Here is a 19,274-nt window from a genome sequence, read left to right on the forward strand (position 1 = left end):
TCTACCCCATCCTACGATGTTCATAACAGCAAGTCCACGTCTGGGAACACCCAGATTTGGTGGTGGTGCTGGGAACTGGTTCCTGGGAAACACTTTCATTATTTGGAACTATTTCAAAATTTTTTCATTGAAATTTGGGGTAAGAGATCGTTGCTACTGCTACTCACTGTGCCATCTTCCAGGGCTTCTTCTCATCACAATTTTAATGTCATTTGCATTATTTTTACTCTACAAACTACTGGGAGAGGCAATATGGAATCGTGGTTAAGATCACAGACCCTGGAGCCAGACAACCTGGGTTGGAATACCAGTTCCGCCTCTTACAATGGCTGTATGACTTTGGGCAAGTTCCTACCTTCCCTGTGTCTCAGTTACATGTGTAGAAAGAGGATAATAAGAATACTTGTTTCAAGGGGTTGTTGAGAGGATTTAATAACATAATACACGCAAAGGGCTCAGAAGAGAACTTAACCACCAGTAGGACTGGGTAAGCAAAAGTTATTAACGCCACGCTGAGCACATACTATGCCCCCAGGCACGATCCTACGTAACCTGAGATACATGCCTCCTTTGTTCTAGTAAAAACCCATTCCTACAATTAAGAAAACTGAAGTTTTGCAAGTTTAAGTGACTTGCCCAAGATCACAGACTTCCTAATTAGTAGGGCTGAGGTCGGAACCAAAAACTGCACTCAACTTTTCTACTGTTGGAACAAGTTATAATTGTTTAAACCCAAACTCTCCCATCACAAGTATATTCTTTACAGACTTTGATTTTATGAGTTTCACTTATTTGATTTTGCAATCACTGGGCTGACCCAAGGATCTACGAAGTTTGCTTCCACTGACTTCCCTCCCACCTACCTTCCCTCCCACCCATAAACGCTCAAGTCCAGCTGTTCCATCATATTTTGTCTGTGTCTCATTTCCTGCCGCAGAATCAGTTTTGCTAAGTAGCAAGATGTACAGGAAATAAATTGTCCACACAACATTAACTAATCAATAGACATCAGCTTCAGCCCAGAAGGACTGCAATTTATACCAGATCACTTATTTTCACTATAAAGTCAAACTAGAACGACACCAACCTAAATACACACATTCCGTGGTAACACAAGAAAAGAGATGGACTCTTTTATTACTCTCACTTCAACAACCTCATTTCCACTTTTCCATGCCTGGTTTTTGTTGTTTTTTGATTTTTAAAATCTGGTTGGGTATTTTGCCGAACAAGACTTTCGGTCAATAGCGTATTTCCTGTTACTTTCTTGACCCTGCATGTATCTTCTTCAGCTTTTTTAGGTTGAAACACACACACACACACACCCTCCAATCTCCTCTCCATTCCCAAAAAACAAAGGAGTTATTTTTTTAAAAAAGGAAGAAAAGTACCTGAATAAATGCTAATGCTAATAATAATAATAACCCTATGGAAAAATAATACTTATTTTCCTTTAAAGCGAGATAATGGGTATGAAAGCATTCATTTTGTAAACTGAAAAACATATAAACACAAAAATTGTGTTTATTAATGCTCTTACACACCCATAACCACTTGGCATCATTTAACCTAAAACGACATTGTGTAGAACAGGGGCTGACCACTTTCCAAATTAGGGTAGCCAAGTTTGATTCGAGTCTATCGGTCCCTCTGTGGGTGTGGTGGGGGACTGAGGGGACAAAAGAAGGGAAAGCCAGTGTGTGGCTCCACGGATTCTGAACCTGGAGGACTGTCCACATAATGCCTTTTGACACAGAGGTGGGATAAATGAGACGTGCCATGGAACAAACACGGGCAAAGTAAAAATCAGAAATTAACAACCGTCTTTTCAAAAGTAGAGAAGGGACATGGCAGGGATTTGACTTGGTGAGAGCAACCGGCTGCACGCTGGAAACCGATTCCCATCCCTACACCCGCCCTGCGATGACATCCCTACTCCTGCCCTGAGCTGCTCACGTGCTACATCATGGATGTCTCTTATTGCTGAATCTGCAAATGAGTGTCCTTAGCTATTAGCCCTGGTGTCTCTGTAGAAAAAACCTGGAGGTATATCTCTAAGGGTTTAAAATGCCTTTACCCCAAAAGAGCACGGTAACAGGCCGAGTGCCTAACAGTGTATTCCTTGGTGCTCGTTTCCAGGACTAGCTTTGAATAACATGCGGTAGAGGGGGCTATGTTACATACAGCATCTAACAACATCTTTCTGTCCAGATGTTCCCCAGCATCCTGCCCTTCATACTGCATCTAAGAAATCAAGAGCCTGGTGAGGACTAAATGGTCATTTGCCTTCTGACTCTGTAACGGGATGTAGAGGTTCAGAATATGTCACCCCCAAATATGCCACTTTGGCATACTGATTATTTTGAATTAAAGGTACTTGAGAAACAGCTAGTGCAAGAAGGACACTCTGACCCTCTACTGGAGGAAAGCAGGAGATAAATCTCAGGGGAAGCTACCCTCCCTGTACCAGCGTGGGTAGAAGGCATCCTTATCACCAAAGACAGGGAATTTGGGGCCAAGAAGGCTGTGTAAACAAATATAAATATGTCAAATCTCCTGTGCTCTTTAAGAAGACAAGCCATCTCTGTGGAACCTTTTCATTAAAGCTTTGGAAAATTCTTCATATGAGATCCTAGGACTTACTTCTCTAACTTCCATTTAATCCCAAGATCTCTGTGTTTGAAAAGAAGGAATAAATTACAAATATATTTCATAGACTTTCAGAAATAAAAGATGTCTTACAAATCATCTATGTGAACAGTCTCAGGACGCAGATGAAAAAGCCGAAGTTCCTGTGATCTTGCCTGAGATCGCAGATAGTGGCCAAGCAGAGGTTATTACCCTAGGCTTTGGCTTCCAGTCCAGTTCTGTTGCACAATATTATTTAGTCTCACTGAAAACATAATAGGAAGCAGAGCTGTCTCCAGCAAAGAGCCTGTATTCATTCGTGCAACAGTTATTGAGCTCCTGTGACGTGCCCAGGGCTGTACAAGCACTAGGAATAAAATGGTGAAAATCCCAGACACGGTGTCTGCTTTTGCAATGCCTGACTAGTAGGAGAGACCAATTAAACAAACAAATACAATTGTCCCTCGAACAACACGGGGGTTAAGGGCACTGAACCTCCACGCAGTTGAAAACCCGTGTATAATTTATAGTTGGCTCTCCGTATCCGTGTTTCCTCTGTATCCAAGGCTCCGCATCTGGGGATTCACCCAACGGAGAATCATATAGTACTGTAGTCTTTACTATTGAAAACACTCTACGTGTAAGTGGATCTGCGCAGTTCAAACCCATGTTATTTACGAGACAACTGTAAATGAAATAATTACTTCTTGCAATAAAGGCTAAGAAGGAAATAGAAAAGAGAAGGGCTGGCTTCAGGTAGATGGGTCAAAGAAAACCTCTCTGAGGAGGTGACCCTTGAGCTCAAGGTTGAAAAAGAGGTAGCCCAGTTAAGAGCTGGGAGAAGCATGTTCCAGGCTCAGGGACTGGTCGAAGCAAAAGCCATGGAGGAAAAGGGCACCTTGCATTCTAAAGTCATCCAGAAAGTCAGTAATGACGGGAGACTAGTGAATGAGGGGCAAAATGGTACACATGACATAACATAAGAGCCTGATCCACAAGACTTTGAAAGTCATGGAAAGGGGTATGGATTTTACTATAAGTGTAAAACTAAAGGCAATTCACAAAGAGGTATTAAGCTGGGGAGTTCCTGGTCAGTCCGGCTACCCTGTGAAAATCAGCCTCAATGACACTCTTTCTCAACAGCACCTACATGTCATTTTCCTCTTTTTTTTTTCATGCGGAGGACATAGAAGAAGCATAAAAACATGGGAAAGAGCAAGGCAAGGGCGAAAGCCCAGGGCTCTAGATTTTCAGTCTTGGGATCTTCTTCCATGCCATGCTCTCTCTCGTGAATTAAATGGGGAAACATCCCATTAAAAAGAACAGGGCCTGGGACTTCCCTGGTGGTCCAGTGGTTAAGACTCTGCACTTCCATGCAGGCGGTGCGGGTTCGATCCCTGGTCGGGGAGCTAAGATCCCACAAGCTGTGCGGCACAGACAAGAAATATTTTTAAAAAGTAACAAAGTCAAAAATAAATAAAATGAACAGGGTCTCTGGTTTGAATATTCTTTTGCCACACACAGTTCTAGCATAAGAGTTTTATCCATCAGAATCTTGCCCCAGAAAGATGAATAAGGAGGCAGAAAAAAATGAAATAAGAAGGCAGGAGGAAGGGAAACCAATCTGTTTAGCATGCCAGCAAGCCAATACAGTCTTCTTTGTTATGGAATAAGTTAAATGCACAGGTTATCTTTGGAAATGACAGTCAAAGGAGAAATGAAGAGTGTATGAAGAGAAAACCTTGTGAGAATTACCCTGTGAGGCAGCCCCACAGTCCGCCTAGCCCAGGATGCTGTATCTGTCGGGAGTACACAGGGATGCTTTGTAAGAAGGTGTGGTTATCTTCACAATGTCCAAAGTTAAGCGTAATGCTGGTGTTGCAGCTTAGCCTTAGGCATCACTGTATCAATAGGCTTAGTTGCCACCAGGGAAAAATGTACAGTTGACCCTTGAACAACGCGGGGGTTAGGAGCGACAACCCCCTCCAGTCAAAAATCTGAGTATAGGGACTTCCCTGGCGGTCCACTGGTTAAGATTCCGTGCTCTCAATGCAGGGGGCATAGGTTCAATCCCTGGTTGGGGAACTAAGATCCTGCATGCCATACAGTGCGACCAAAAAAAAAAAAAAAAAAAAAATCTGAGTATAACTTACAGTTGGCCCTCCTTATACCCAGTTCCTCATATCCGTTCGCAGTTCCGAGTGGGTGGGTCCAACCCACCACAGATCATTTAGTCGTGTAGTATTTACTGCTGAAGAAAATCCAAAACCATGCAGTTCAAACCCGTGTTGTTCAAGGGTCAACTACATCAACAGCTCATATCAGACAAGCTGAGCTTATTTATTTGTCTCATGGGTGCATGCCCTTGTGTGGACAAGACCAAAATAACAGGCAAACCTGGTAAAACAAGTGAGTCCCTAAGTACCAAATCAAGATGCTCCAAATAGGGGTGTTGCTGCTTTTAGAGTTTTCCCTCTTTAAAAACGGAGTGGCTTCCAGTTCCCTGTTCCAACAGCCAAAGTTATCGATGCCAGTTGTTAGTTCAGTCTCTCTCCTTCTGCCTGTATGCACAGGAAATATGCATGCTGTATGTGGATTAGTTTCTGATACTTCTCATGGCAAAGGTTTTGGCTCCAGGCTCTTACACCTTGAATCTGCCTCCCTGCAGGATGGAAACGAGGGCCCCTGAGCAACCTTGTGCTCTTTCTCCAGAGCAGGGCTGTGCCAATAGCGTCTCCCGGCCACGGCCTCCTTCAGTGTAAGTCCCGGGGAAGATCGGAATGATTGCTTGGCAAGGTGAGGACGGAGGAGCCTGGTGGACCCCACAGGTCTGGTGATGCACACTTAGGGATTGACGTGGCTTCGTTTCCCACATTTCTTTCACACAAAGCACGATTACAGGGAAGTGCTTCCATATGGCCCGTGGAAAACCCCAGCCAAAAAACAGCTTCAGCTGGCCAGATTCAGAGCAGCAACAGACATGAAGGGGCCATAAGGAAAAGCGAGGATGAGAAACACCGAGTTTTCATGCAGGCAGGCATCTCTGCTAAGTCTAGCCTCAGCCCCAGCACAGGCATATAGAGCCTGAACACTCGTCAGCAGCCGGCGGGATGCCCCCAGCTCTCACCACATAGCTCTCCTCGCTGCATTCAGGGATCTGTCTGTGAGCTCCAGCTGCCCTTCCTTTGCAGAAATTAATCAAAAATATTAGATTTTTAGGGGCCCTTCTCCTGGATTGTCCTGAACTGGCATCAGGGGTCTGAGACCCCTTCAAAAAAATCAGAATGGCAAATTTGGGGCTTATGGGGACACATGCATTTTTCTGGAGAGAAAATGCACAATTATCAATAGATTCTCAAAAGGATCTATAATCCCAAAGCTGAAATTCAATGAGAGAGAGAGAGAGAGGATATGAAGTACCTTATCAAGAGTGAGGAACGATACAGTCAAGCAGGTAAGCCCCTTTCAGCCAGCACAGCCCCCATCCCATCCCCTCCCACCCCAGGGCCTCCTCCACATACTTCTCCAAAAAGACTGGTCTTGACCCAATTTCACTCAGCTTCTACTCTGGTTCAATTAGCATTTTCTCAATTTCTAATCTCTCTCAGACCCTGACAAGATGACATCTTTTCTGATGAGATTTCCACACTTTTTAAAGCCAACAGTAACTGTAGACACTTCCCCAAGGCCTGAGCTGGTGATGATTTTCCCCCATTAGTCCTCTCATCCCAAAGCTGTCCTAGTTAACTCTTCACAGCCCTGCCTGGTTCTTCACTGTCTTCCTCTGGATCTTATTCTTTCCTCTATCTTTAGTTTCTCGTACAATTCACTGTGCTTTGACACCTTTGACAAGACTTTCCTCCACACCCATCAGTAGCTCTCTCAAAAACAATGTGCCGGTGGACCACGTGTTGATTTCGAAATCTGTTTACATTTAATGTTATGTTAGAGGTGTGACATCTTTTGGTACCCGTATGAGCAATATCTCCAATAAAAATATTGCTAGCATTTACTGAGCTCTCTCTAGGTGCCAGACACTATGTGGAATGCTCGGCATGATTGAGTTATTTAATCCTGACAATAACTCCACAAAGGCGGTACAACCGCTGTTCCCAGTTTAAAATGAGAAAGTCAAGATACACAGAAAAGTTCAAAAACTTGCTCTGTTTACAGAGCTAGTAAACAACAGGCCCAGGATTTAAACCCAGGCAGTCTGGCCCCAGACTCCAATTTCTTAACCATATTCCTTAACTTCTCTATTCCTTAGTTTTCTCACCTGTAAAATGGGTCGGACAATGTCAAAACCACAATGTAAGGGGGCTGGTGGAATTAAATGGTATGCCTGAAGAGAATGTTGGGAATTATAAAGCATTAGATCAATATTACTAATAACAGAATGGATGGAATGTGATATCCTTGGTTTCCCAGCTCCTTAGAAGCCAGTGTGTCATACGCCACAGTTCTGGTCAGCAAGGCAAAACTCCCTGGGGAAGACTTCCCTTCCTGACTAAAGGGCACAGTATTAAAAGAATGCCTTTTGCGCCATCTTCTTCTTTATCATCTGCTGTGTGGATGTGTTGTCTGAGTATTTAATAGTGACTTAGCAACCCCAGATGAAAGCCATACTCGAAGCTGGTGAAGGAGAGACAGGAGCCTGGTTCCTCAAAAACACAGTAAAACAGCTTCCCCAAACTTGACTGCCAGCTCCAGACTTCTGGTTAGAAGAAATATGTAAACTCCTGTATCTATAAGTTGGGTCTTCTATGAATTCCCATAGAATGCATCTCTCACTGGTACCCCACCACTCAAAGCCAGCTCCTTCAGGAAGCCCATGGATCTCATGGTTTCCAATCTCACCTAGGCCCCCTTGCAGCTACTCCTCTACTTCATTACTGTCTTTTTTTTTTTTTTTTGGCTGCACTGCGTGGCTTGTGGGATCTTAGTTCACCGGCCAGGGACTGAACCCGGGCCCCAGCAGCGAGAGCACGGAGTCTCGCTGGGAATTCCCCTCCTTACTGTCTTTGATGAGTTCCTTATCCGCCTTTCCTTGATGGGAGCACGCTCGAGTCCCTGATAGCCCTCACTCTTTTCTTTTTTTATTGAAATATAGTTGATTTACAATACTGTGTTACTTTCAGGTATACAGCATCTTAATTCAGTATTTTTGCAGATTATATTCCATTACAGGTTATTACAAGATATTGGGTATAATTCCCTGTGCTATACAGTATATCCTTGTTGCTTATCTATTTTATATATAGTAGTTTGTATCTGTTAACCCCAAACTCCTAATTTGTCCCCCCCCTTTGGTAACCACAGGTTTGTTTTCTACATCTGTGAATTTGTTTTATTTTTTTAATTTATTTTTTATATTTTTTATTTATTTTTTATTTATATTTTAGGGAGCCTGAAATCTTTTCATAATTCCTTGGCACCACAGTATTAGCTCACAAAACACCCACTTGTGCTTATTGTCTGCAGCAGACAATTTATATGATAGTATTTTTTGCAATGAAAGAATACTAAACCTGTTTCTCAAGTCACTAAGCACCCTCCTGCTACAACTATTCCCAAAGCTTGCACAGATATTTTGTTGTACTTAAAATTTTGTTTTTTCTACTGTTAATCCCTTTGCCAATGTTTTATCCTAAAGAAGAAGGAAGTGATGTAGAGATCATAGCTTCCAATGAAGAAAAGGATGGCTGGAGAGTAGGGTCATCTGCCTCATCTTTATCCTTCAGTCAGTGTTAACTATGTGTCAGACACTTTTTCATATATAGTCCAATTTGATCCCCACAATGACCCTAAGAGCTGAGCATAATTATTTTTCCCATTTGTGAATCTGTTTTAGAGCCCTCACTCTTAAGCAGCTGACTCTACCTCCTAATGAACAGAGTTTTTAAAGAAAAGACAAAACACTGTATTGGAACACAGTTAATTTCTCAAGGGTGCCTGTAGTTATCCAGTTCTTGACATGGTGTGGGTGTGTACCCCTCCCTTATTCCTGGGAAAATCCTTCCCTTGATACATTCTCTCACCTTCTGTTCACTCCTAAACCCACTGCATTCAGGCTTTGGTTTCAGCCAGAAGTTCGTTGAAACCACTCTTGCTAAGGTCACAAATTTGGCTTCAAATTGCCAAAGAGAAATTTTTGGACCTTAATTCCAGCTCACCCCAAAACAGCATTTAACATGGCCGACTATTACCTCCTTTTTGGAATTACTTATTCCTTCAGCTTCCATACTGCTTTGGCTAAGTTCTGAGTTTACCTACTCTTTTCATTATCTTTTCACTTGAATTCCCTTAAACGTTTTCCCTGGCTAAATTGTCATGACTTCCTGATATATTCTATATACTCTCTTTGGAGGGACTCAGCTAATTTATAGCTAAAGACCACCGAGATGGGGATTTTGCCACTAGCAACAACGGACTATCATGTTTCAGATCAACTCTTCCACTCCAAAGACAATCAACATCTGTTTGAAGGTATCAGATAGGTATCAAGGCACTGAATACTTAAGGGGCCAAATTTCGGGAAAGAAGAAAAACCCAAGGAGGTGAACGTTTGTCTTTTTTTTTTTTTTTAAACATCTTTATTGGAGTATAATTGCTTTACAATGGTGTGTTCGTTTCTGCTTTATAACAAAGTGAATCAGTTATACATATACACGTGTTCCGCCTAGAGGGGTGGGATATGGAGGGTGGGAGGGAGGGAGACGCAGGAGGGAAGAGAAATGGGAACATGTGTATATGAACATTATCTTTGACATGCATCTCCTCTCCATGCATTCCTTACCCTGATGAACAGCAAATAAATCCACCCATCTGCTCAAGCTGGAAAATCTGCAACACCGTACCTCTCTTTTCTCTCTTAGTCTTCATTCAAAGAATTATCAAACTCCACTGACTCTCTTAAATCTCTCTCCCATCTGTTTCTTCCTCTGCCTCTCCCACCACACGACTCCCGACCAAGGCCTCATTATTTCAAACGCCCTGGAATATTTAAAAACGGCATCCTGCTTAGCCTCCTTGCTTCCTGGCTCACCTCCACATGCAGCCAGAATTATTTCATTAAAACACAAATCTAACCATGCCACTCCACTGCCTAAATGGCTTCAATGACTCCATTTAACCTGAAATGTGAAGCACAATGATGAAGGCCTTTATGGTTGCCTGCTGTCTCATTCCCCCACCCTAACCAATGTGCAATCCTAGTAGTTCCTCAACAAAGTCCAGGCTTCCCTCTAGGGTCACACCATGAACTTTGTGTTTCCTCCGCCTGGAAAATCCTCCCCACCTTCCACCCCTCCTGTAAGGTTCTCCCCATTTTGGAAGAATAAGTAAAATCCCTATTTCATAAGTTACATCCAAATAAACACGAAGAAATAAAAGAGTTTAAAGTAGGAACACACAGGGACTTCCCTTGTGGCGCAGTGGTTAAGAATCCACCTACCAATGCAGGGGACACGGGTCAGATCCCTGGTCTGGGAAGAACCCACGCGCAGCGGAGCAACTAAGCCCGTGCACCACAACTACTGAGCCCGCGCTCTAGAATCCGCGAGCCACAACTACTGAAGCCCATGCACCTAGAGTCCGTGCTCCTCAACAAAAGAAGCCACCATAATGAAAAGCCCGCGCACCACAACGAAGAGTAGCCCCCGCTCACCACAACTAGAGAAAGCCCGTGCGCAGCAACAAAGACCCAACACAGCCAAAACTAAATAAATAAATTTATAAATTTATAAAAAACTAACAGTAGGAACACACAAAAGAAAGCACTGGCAGAAGGCGCACATGTATAATTTTTTCCCTTTAAGGCAAGGGTCAGCAAACTACAACCTGAGGGTCAAATTCAGCCTGCAGGCTAGTTTTTGTAAATAAAGTTTTATTGGAACACAGCTGTGCCCATTGGTTCACGGGTTGTCTGTGGATGCTTTTGCCTGGCAACAGCACAGTGTTGAGTAGTTGAGACAGAAACCATATGGGCTGAAAAGCCCTAAAATATTTACTCTCTGACCCTTTACAGAAAAAGTTGACTGACCCCCAAATTTTTTTTAAAAAATTTAAAGCAGATATTATTGAACTTAAAAGATGGAAAAGTCTGAATATGTAGAACTTAGAAACTACTGATTCTACAAACACAAACAATATTGAAAGTCAAATGACAAACAGAGAACATTAGAAATAGGTACAACAGACAAACAAATAGGATATATTCATGATACAAGTGAGGAAAAGATCACCATCCAAACAGGAAAAAGAGTAAATGACTTCAGCAGCTAATTGAAACCTGAAGAAGTAAAAATGGGCAAAACATGCATGATGGTATTTTCTACCTTGTTAGCAATCAGACGGGGGCAAAAAAAATAATGACTCATAGTTTACCTTAAAAAATCAGCAAACTTAAAAAAAATAGTTATACTCTGTATTGGCATATGTTCAAAGAAACAGGTAGTCTTAGAAGAGGTAACTGGAATAGGGACTTCCCTGGCAGTCCAGTAGTTAAGACTTCGTCTTCCAATGCAGGAGGTGTGGGTTCGATCCCTGGTGAGGGAGCTAAGATCTCACATGCCTCCTGGCCAAAAGACCAAAACATAAAACAGAAGCAATACTGTAACAAAGTCAATGAAGACTTTAAAAATGGTCCATATCGGGCTTCTCTGGTGGCGCAGTGGTTGGGAGTCCGCCTGCCGATGCAGGGGACACGAGTTCGTAGCCCTGGTCCGGGAAGATCCCACATGCCGCGGAGCGGCTGGGCCCGTGAGCCATGGCCGCTGAGCCTGCGCGTCCGGAGCCTGTGCTCCACAACGGGAGAGGCCGCGACAGTGAGAGGCCCGCGCACCGCGATGAAGAGTGGCCCCCGCTTGCCGCAACTAGAGAAAGCCCTTGCACAGAAACGAAGACCCAACACAGCCACAAATAAATAAATAAAAATAAATAAATAAATAAAAATAAAGGAATTCCCTTAAAAAAAAATTTAAAAAAAAAATGGTCCATATCAAAAAAAATCTTAAAGAGGTAATGGGAATAAAAATTTGATATACTACCCTTTTTGGAAGAAATGTGTCTTTTAGAACACGGGTCAAAAGTTCTTTCCAACGAAAAAGCTTAGCGTTGGGAAAATGTTATTCTAGTATCAGATGGTCTAAAGCACATGTTTTATGGTAACATCGTATCGGGTTTAAAACCTACTTTTTTCAGGAGAAACCTGTGACTTTGATTGTCCCCGCACCAGCCTGCAGGTGGCGCCGTCACCAGCACAGACGCCACAGTTGTCTTCCTTGGCGTTGCTCCCCAGTTGTCGGTCGCAGCCCACTGCCTGCAGACAGACAGAAGCACGGCGGTCAGGAGCGGGTAGAGATACGGGGATGTGAGACCTTCTGTATGTCAGAAACCGTATTTATGGTGTTATCCTTCTTAAATGTATGAGTTGGCTCTCTTTTATGAGGATATACTTTTTAAAAGATATAATAATATATAAAGCTTGACAGTACCCTGTCATTTATATGATTCTTCTCCAAAGGCCAAAGAATTAAAAAAGACTTGAGACTGTCCCTTGACACTCCCACTCTTACTGTTTTATTTATAATTTTATTCAGATATTTTATGTACATAAAATGAATGGAACATTACAGATATTTCCTCTCTCCTCTTTCACCACCCCTTCCCTCTCTTTCTATCCCTACCCTAGTCCTATTCTCTCATTTCTTCCCCCAAATGACCACTATTCTGAAGTTGATGTATATCCTTCTGGTCCATAGTTTTATTTTAATTTTTTTTTCTGTTTTTAATCTCAATCTATACCTGTATCTTAATACTGACGATATATCCATATCTCTCTATATTCTGTATTTGTATCTTTGCATTTCCTTCTGTTTATCATTATCTATACCTATACCTATCTCTACCTGTATGTCATTATATATATATGTGTGTGTATATATACAATCTTTATAAAATCTTTTATAAACAATTTTTAAAATATAAGGAAGGAATTAATGAGAGAGCTATCTCATAGAATATGCTTATACTGATATCCTTCAGTCTTGTGAATTACTGCTTTTGTGAGTTGTGTGTGTGTATTTGCTAGACTGTGAGCTTCCTTGTATGAGAAAAAGGGCTATGTCTTATATTTCTTTTTATTTTACAAATATGTCTTTTACATGATATGCGCCCAATAATATTAACTGATGAGCTAGTTTATCTCTACCTCTGCATACACATTCAACTTTATTTGTATTTATATGCCTGGTGTGTAAGTGCAGAGACCTCAGAGGCAAACAGCCCACTTACAAAACCTGCCCTGTCCTACCACCCCTTTCAAGCTGCAGGGTGTTGAACAACTGAAACTCTAGGAGACTCATTTTCCTCAAGAGTGAAATAGGGACAATAATACATACTCCATGTAGGGTCTACTAAGAATGAAATGAGAAAATATATGTGAAACTCTTAGTACAGTGATTAGAATACTCAAAGGGCTCATCAAAAGAGAGCCCCTTTAATCTCTCTCTGTTTTTCATTTTGTTTTGACTGCTGGGTTGAGCCCCTATGCTTTGGTTTGGAGAACTGCTGGATCAGATTTTGTATCCAAGGTGTTGAAGAGAATATAAAACAGGACGAAGTTGGAACCACATCTATAGACTATTCTTTCCAAAATGCTGGTGCTGAAGGGAAGGAAAAAGATCAAATGAAACTTTCAGGGAGAGGTAGGAAAAGTTCCAAGGAAGTTTAAGGAAAAGCCTATGATTAGAGATATTTTCAAATTCACAAAGGGCTGTCATGAAGAAAGGGTTTACATTTGTTCTGTGTATTTTCAAACGGTGAAAGCTACAGGTTTAGGCATAATTTAGTTCAATATGAGAAAGTTTTTAAAGTCAGAGTTATCCAACAATAAATATTCAACCATGGGCTAGGTAGGAGACTTTTTGGCAGGAAAATTGGAGAGGGGATTAAATTATTTGATGAGCAGCTGAATCCTTTGAGACCCTTTCATCCTGATTATATGATTTTTATAAAGATAATAGTAAAATATTAATAATAATAGCTGATCTTTATTGAATGCTTACCACGTACCTGGCATTATGCCAAGTATGTTATACACATTATTTCATTTAATCTTCATAGCAACCTCCTGATACCTTCTATCTCTATTTTACAAATAAGGCATCCGAGGGTCACTGAGGTTATATGACTTTCCTACACTACACAAACAGTGCATTGCTTTAAAACCTGTTTTAAAACCCAGTTCATCTGACAGCAGAATCCTAACACTATGCTATACCTTCCTCACTTTTAGTATCAGCAGATGGACAACAATGAACCCAGGTACATAGGCCTTTATGTTAATATTTACAAGTACATGTGGAATAACTTAAGAGTGATTGATTTTGGAAACACACTTGCGTGGTTGAGATTCAATCAGTGAGTAACTTGTGTTCATGCAACTTTCTCAAAGGGTAGTAATTCTACCATCAAATTATAGAAACACTGTTCCTCGGCCAAGCTCTGTCCTCACACATCTGTGTCCCTGAGCACTTTGCATTTCATAAGAATGAGAATCACCCTTTATCTGGTCATCCAGGAAGGGTGTGGGTTTAGGAGCTAGGATGGGTTTGTTTTGAAGAGTGTTTAGAGCCTTGCAAGACCCTGGGCAATCGAATACCCCCCTGAGCACTGACATTTATTTCATAATTTTTAAAGCTAGAGTTCATCCAAATATTACAGCCAAAAATAAGCATGTGAAAACATCACAGAAAAATAATATCTGAAAAGAAGGTCTGGTTGCCTTGTGATTCATAGGGTATAAGCCAGAACTGCCCTTGAATTTGAGGGACTACCGAATTTTCACTCTCACTTCACATCATAATGAACACTGAGCAACTTTCTAAGAATTGCCTCAAGTATTTTCAACTTCTGTGACTTTTCCTGAAGTCAAGATCTCTAGTTGTAATGATTTAAAAACCACTAATCGATAAACATAGCAATAAAATTTATTAACATCCATATACAACCAATTTCTATAGAGCCAGGCACTACGGAGTATAAATTAGTAAGACAAGATTTATATTCTACGGTGTAGTTAATGAGACAAGTTATACAAGATAGGGGATAATATAAACAAACATTTAAGATATATGAGCAGTGCTTTGGGGAATAAATACACATATATAAATCATCACTTCAGCTAAGGATTATTTCATAGTACTGGCATATGATTTCTTAATCAGCTCATAGAAGTCAGTGTTTAAATAAGGGTCGTTACTCCATATGAAGCAAAACATGAATTTTCCAGCTCAGTCAAATATAATCCTTCAAGAAGCAAAGAATTTTTTGAGTCAACTTCTGCTTGAGATCTCTGAAAACTGGATTCTACCTTACAAAAAATTCTAACATTCCTGCCTGAAAAATCAGAGGATATGGAGCTATGGTAATCATTAGGAATATTCATAAATATTTAGCTTCTCCAGCCCATGGAGGACTGCACTTCCCCACCCCCTTAGAAATTAAGTGTAGTCATTGACTGCCTTTAGCCAATGAAATATGAATCTAAGTGTCTGTGTCACTTCTGTAAGAAGCTTCAAGGGTCAGTGTGTGAGTCACACATTCCCCTTCTCACTGCTGTAGTTATTATGCAAAACGTGTTCCAATAAAGCCTCCCTCAGTCTGGGTCTCTGAGACGTTCAAGAGCAAAGACTCCTGCTGACCCACGTTGGCCAAGGAGCGTGAGCTAAAAGTCACCTTTAATTGTTTGAAGCCACAGAGCTTTAGGGGTTGTTGGTTACTGAAGGAAAAACCTAGCCTGTATTATACTAGAGTACTATTTAACTATTAATGGATACAGCAGGGCCATTAACATCAAAGGGTTGCATGAAACTGGCCATTTCACATTAAAATCCAGATTTCTGGCTCCTGTTGACAAATGAAAACTCTGACATGTTTATACACGGTTGCCCCCTTGAGCATATTAATGAGCAGATATGTATTCTCCAGCTCATGACAGCCCTCATCACTATGACTAGACTTGAGCAGTTTTCTTCCAGAGTGGAGGGTAGATATTTGAGTTTCAGCCTCTATACTAAACTGTCTAAGCATCACTCACCTATCGTGCTGACTGCTGTCTACTAGAATCACATCTTACTTCCAGTTAGAAAATTTGGCTATATTTGTAGCAATACAAAATGTACAAATATCATCAGTATAGCGCCATGGCTAAGAAAACATTTTGGAATTCGGTTTCCTGGGTTCAAATTCCAGCTCTACCATTTTCTAGCTGTGCCGTCTGGGCAAATGACTTAGCCTCTTCAAATTCCAGTTTCCTTATAGACAGAGTGGGGATAATGACTATCCCAGCTTCATAGTGTATGATGAGCTAACACAGTAAAGTGCTTAGACAATGCCTGACACCTTGTAAGCACCCAGTAAGTGTTAGATGCTCTTCTTTTTACTAGAAATACAAAGTGATTTCTTCATTTACACAGTTGTCAAGGAATTCAATAAATGTGAATGATAAATCAGAACTTGTTCTGCAGATCTGGTTCCAACCAGGTCCTGTTTCTGATAAAAATCAGACCTCCAAAGCAGAAGCAAATTTCATTCAGTGTGTATAGTTGTCTCATGCTGTCTGCTGTGCTCAGAGTCACAGTAGGTTCTTCCCAGGAGCACGGTGACAGGGTCATGTAAATGAGCAAACTGTAAACACACTTGCAAAGATTATTTGTAGTCTCTGTCAAGTGAACATCAGGGCTCAGTTCACTGATCCTAAGGCAATCAGAGAGAATCACACAGTTTACTTTCTCCCATCCTAATGGCTGTGGACAGCCACAGCCACATTGTATGGGAAAGGGAATCTATGTGAACATTGTCCTGTGGAAGGAAAGATACTGAATTCAACTTAGAAGCATCTGAGTCACTTTTGAAGAAGGGCATGCAATTCTTTTGACCTGAAGAGCCTTTGCCAGAAGATCACTCAGCTTTCAGAGAGGTATCACCTATGACTGCCCAAAGAATCCACTTACTCATGAGACTCAACAGAAACATGATAGGAAGCACATATTTTAAAGGAACTAATTCGGCATTGAAAACAAACTTTATCCTGCAATCCCCTTCAAACCTTGGAAACTACTGGAGCAAACTATGCACTTCAGACAAATAAGAGGGAGCTCTGGTCAGTGCCCACAAGGAGAAACCAGGGAAAGAGAACCAGTGTAGCCTACAGGGCTCCTGTGTGACAGCGGTTCTGCTGGGCTCCTGAAATGTTGTTCATGAAAGAACGAATTTGTTTTTTTTTAATGAACGTTAATGTTTTTTAAATGTATCACATAAACTAGTTTTACTTATTTTCATGCTGCCTTATAAATTAAAAAAATCACTATAAAACCATCTATTTACATTTGTCCTTAATAGCAAAATCAACTCCTTCTTTTTTTTTTTTTGCTCAATACATTATTTTTTTTCAATTGGGGTATAGTTGCTTTACAATGTTGGGTTAGTTTCTACTATACAGCGAAGTGAAGTAGAGTTCCCTGTGCTATACAGCTCATTCTCATTAGTTATTTATTTTATACATATTAGTGTATATATGTCAATCCCAAACTCCCAATTCATCCCACCCCCATTTCCCCCCTTGGTGTCCATATATTTGTTCTCTACATCTGTGTCTCTGTTTCTGCCTTGCAAACAGGTTCATCTGTAACATTTTTCTAGATTCCACATATATGCCTTAATATACGATATTTGTTTTTCTCTTTCTGACTTACTTCACTCTGTATGACAGTCTCTAGGTCCATCCACGTCTCTACAAATGACCCAATTTTGTTCCTGTTTATGGGTGCATAATATTCCATTGTATATATGTACCACATTGTATATATGTACCACATCATTCGGCTGTCAGTGGGCCTTTAGGTTGCTTCCATGACCTGGCTATTGTAAATAGTGCTGCAATGAACATTGGGGAGCATGTGCCTTTTTGAATTATGGTTTTCTCTGGGTATTTGCCCAGTAGTGGGATTGCTAGGTCACATGGTAATTCTACTTTTAGTTTTTTAAGGAACCTCCATACTGTTCTCCATAGTGGCTGTATCAATTTACATTCCCACCAACAGTGCAAGAGAGTTCCCTTTTCTCCACACCCTCTCCAGCATTTACTGTTTGTAGATTATTTGATGATGGCCTTTCTGACTGGGGTGAGGTGATACTTCACTGTAGTTTTGATTTGCATTTCTCTAATAATTAGTGATGTTGAGCATCTTTTCAGGTGCCTCTTGGCCATCTGTATGTCTTCTTTTTAAATTTATTTATTTTTGGCTGTGTTGGGTCTTCGTTTCTGTGTGAGGGCTTTCTCCAGTTGCGGAGAGCGGGGGCCATTCTTCATCGCCATGCGCAGGCCTCTTACTGTCGTGGCCTCTCTTGTTGCAGACCACAGGCTCCAGACGCGCAGGCTCAGTAGTTGTGGCTCACGGGCCTAGTTGCTCCGCGGCATGTGGGATCTTCCCAGACCAGGGCTCGAACCCGTGTCCTTTGCATTAGCAGGCGGATTCTCAACCACTGCGCCACCAGGGAAGCCCTCAGGTGCCTCTTGGCCACCTGTATGTCTTCTTTGGTGAAGTGTCTATTTAGGTCTTCCGTCCATTTTTTGATTGGGTTGTTTGTTTTTCTGATATGAGCTGCATAAGCTGTTTGTATATTTTGGAGATTAATCCTTTGTCAGTTGCTTTGTTTGCAAATATTTTCTCCCAGTCTGAGGGTTGTCTTTTCATCTTTTTTATGGTTTCCTTTGCTGTACAAAAGCTTTGAAGTTTCATTAGGTCCCATTTATTTATTTTTGGTTTTATTTCCATTACTCTAGGAGGTGGACCAAAAAAGATCTTGCTGTGATTTATGTCATAGAGTGTTCTTCCAATGTTTTCTTCTAAGTTTTATAGTGTCCAGTCTTACATTTAGGCCTTTAATCCATTTTGAGTTTATTTTTGTGTATGGTGTTAGGGAGAATTCTAATTTCATTCTTTTACATGTAGCTGTCCAATTTACTCATCACCACTTATTGAACAGACTGTCTTTTCTGCATTGTACATTCTTGCCTCCTTTGTCATAGATTAGTTGACCGTATGTGGGTGGGTTTATCTCTGGGCTTTCTATCCTGTTCCATTGATCTATCTTTCTGTTTTTGTGCCAGTACCATACTGTCTTGATTACTGTAGCTTTGTAGTACAGTCTGAAGTCAGGGAGCCTGATTCTCCCAGCTCCGTTTTTTTTTTTCCTCAAGACTGCTTTGGCTGTTCGGGATCTTCTGTGTCTCCATACAAATTTTAAGATTTTTTGTTCTAGTTCTGTGAAAAATGCCATGGGTAATTTGACAGGGATTGCATTGAACCTGTACATTGCTTTGGGTAGTATACTCATTTTCACAATATTGATTCTTCCAATGCAAGAACATGGTATATCTTTCCACCTGTTTGTGTCAACTTTGATTTCTTTCATCAGTGTCTTATAGTTTTCTGAGTACAGGTCTTTTGCCTCCTTAGGTAGGTTTATTTCTAGGTATTTTATTCTTTTATTGCAATGGCAAATGGGATTGTTTCCTTAATTTCTCTTGCATATTTTTCATCATTAGTGTATAGGAATGCAAGAGATTTCTGTGCATTAAT

At 41.1% G+C, this 19,274-nt stretch overlaps 1 protein-coding gene across 1 annotated transcript in view; it reads right to left on the reverse strand.

The window, feature by feature from the left end:
- The window catches only part of ADAMTSL3 (ADAMTS like 3), a 371,178-nt gene that overhangs the window by 194,164 nt on the left and 157,740 nt on the right, over positions 1 to 19,274 (reverse strand). Inside the window, 1 exon segment of the mRNA XM_027089194.1 lies at positions 11,821 to 11,947. Within this exon segment, the coding sequence (XP_026944995.1) occupies positions 11,821 to 11,947 (127 nt within the window).

Source organism: Aethalodelphis obliquidens, unplaced genomic scaffold (assembly GCF_003676395.1).
Source record: "Aethalodelphis obliquidens isolate GAN/ISIS:26980383/991018 unplaced genomic scaffold, ASM367639v1 scaffold65, whole genome shotgun sequence".
In the NCBI taxonomy this organism is placed as follows: Eukaryota; Metazoa; Chordata; class Mammalia; order Artiodactyla; family Delphinidae; genus Aethalodelphis; species Aethalodelphis obliquidens.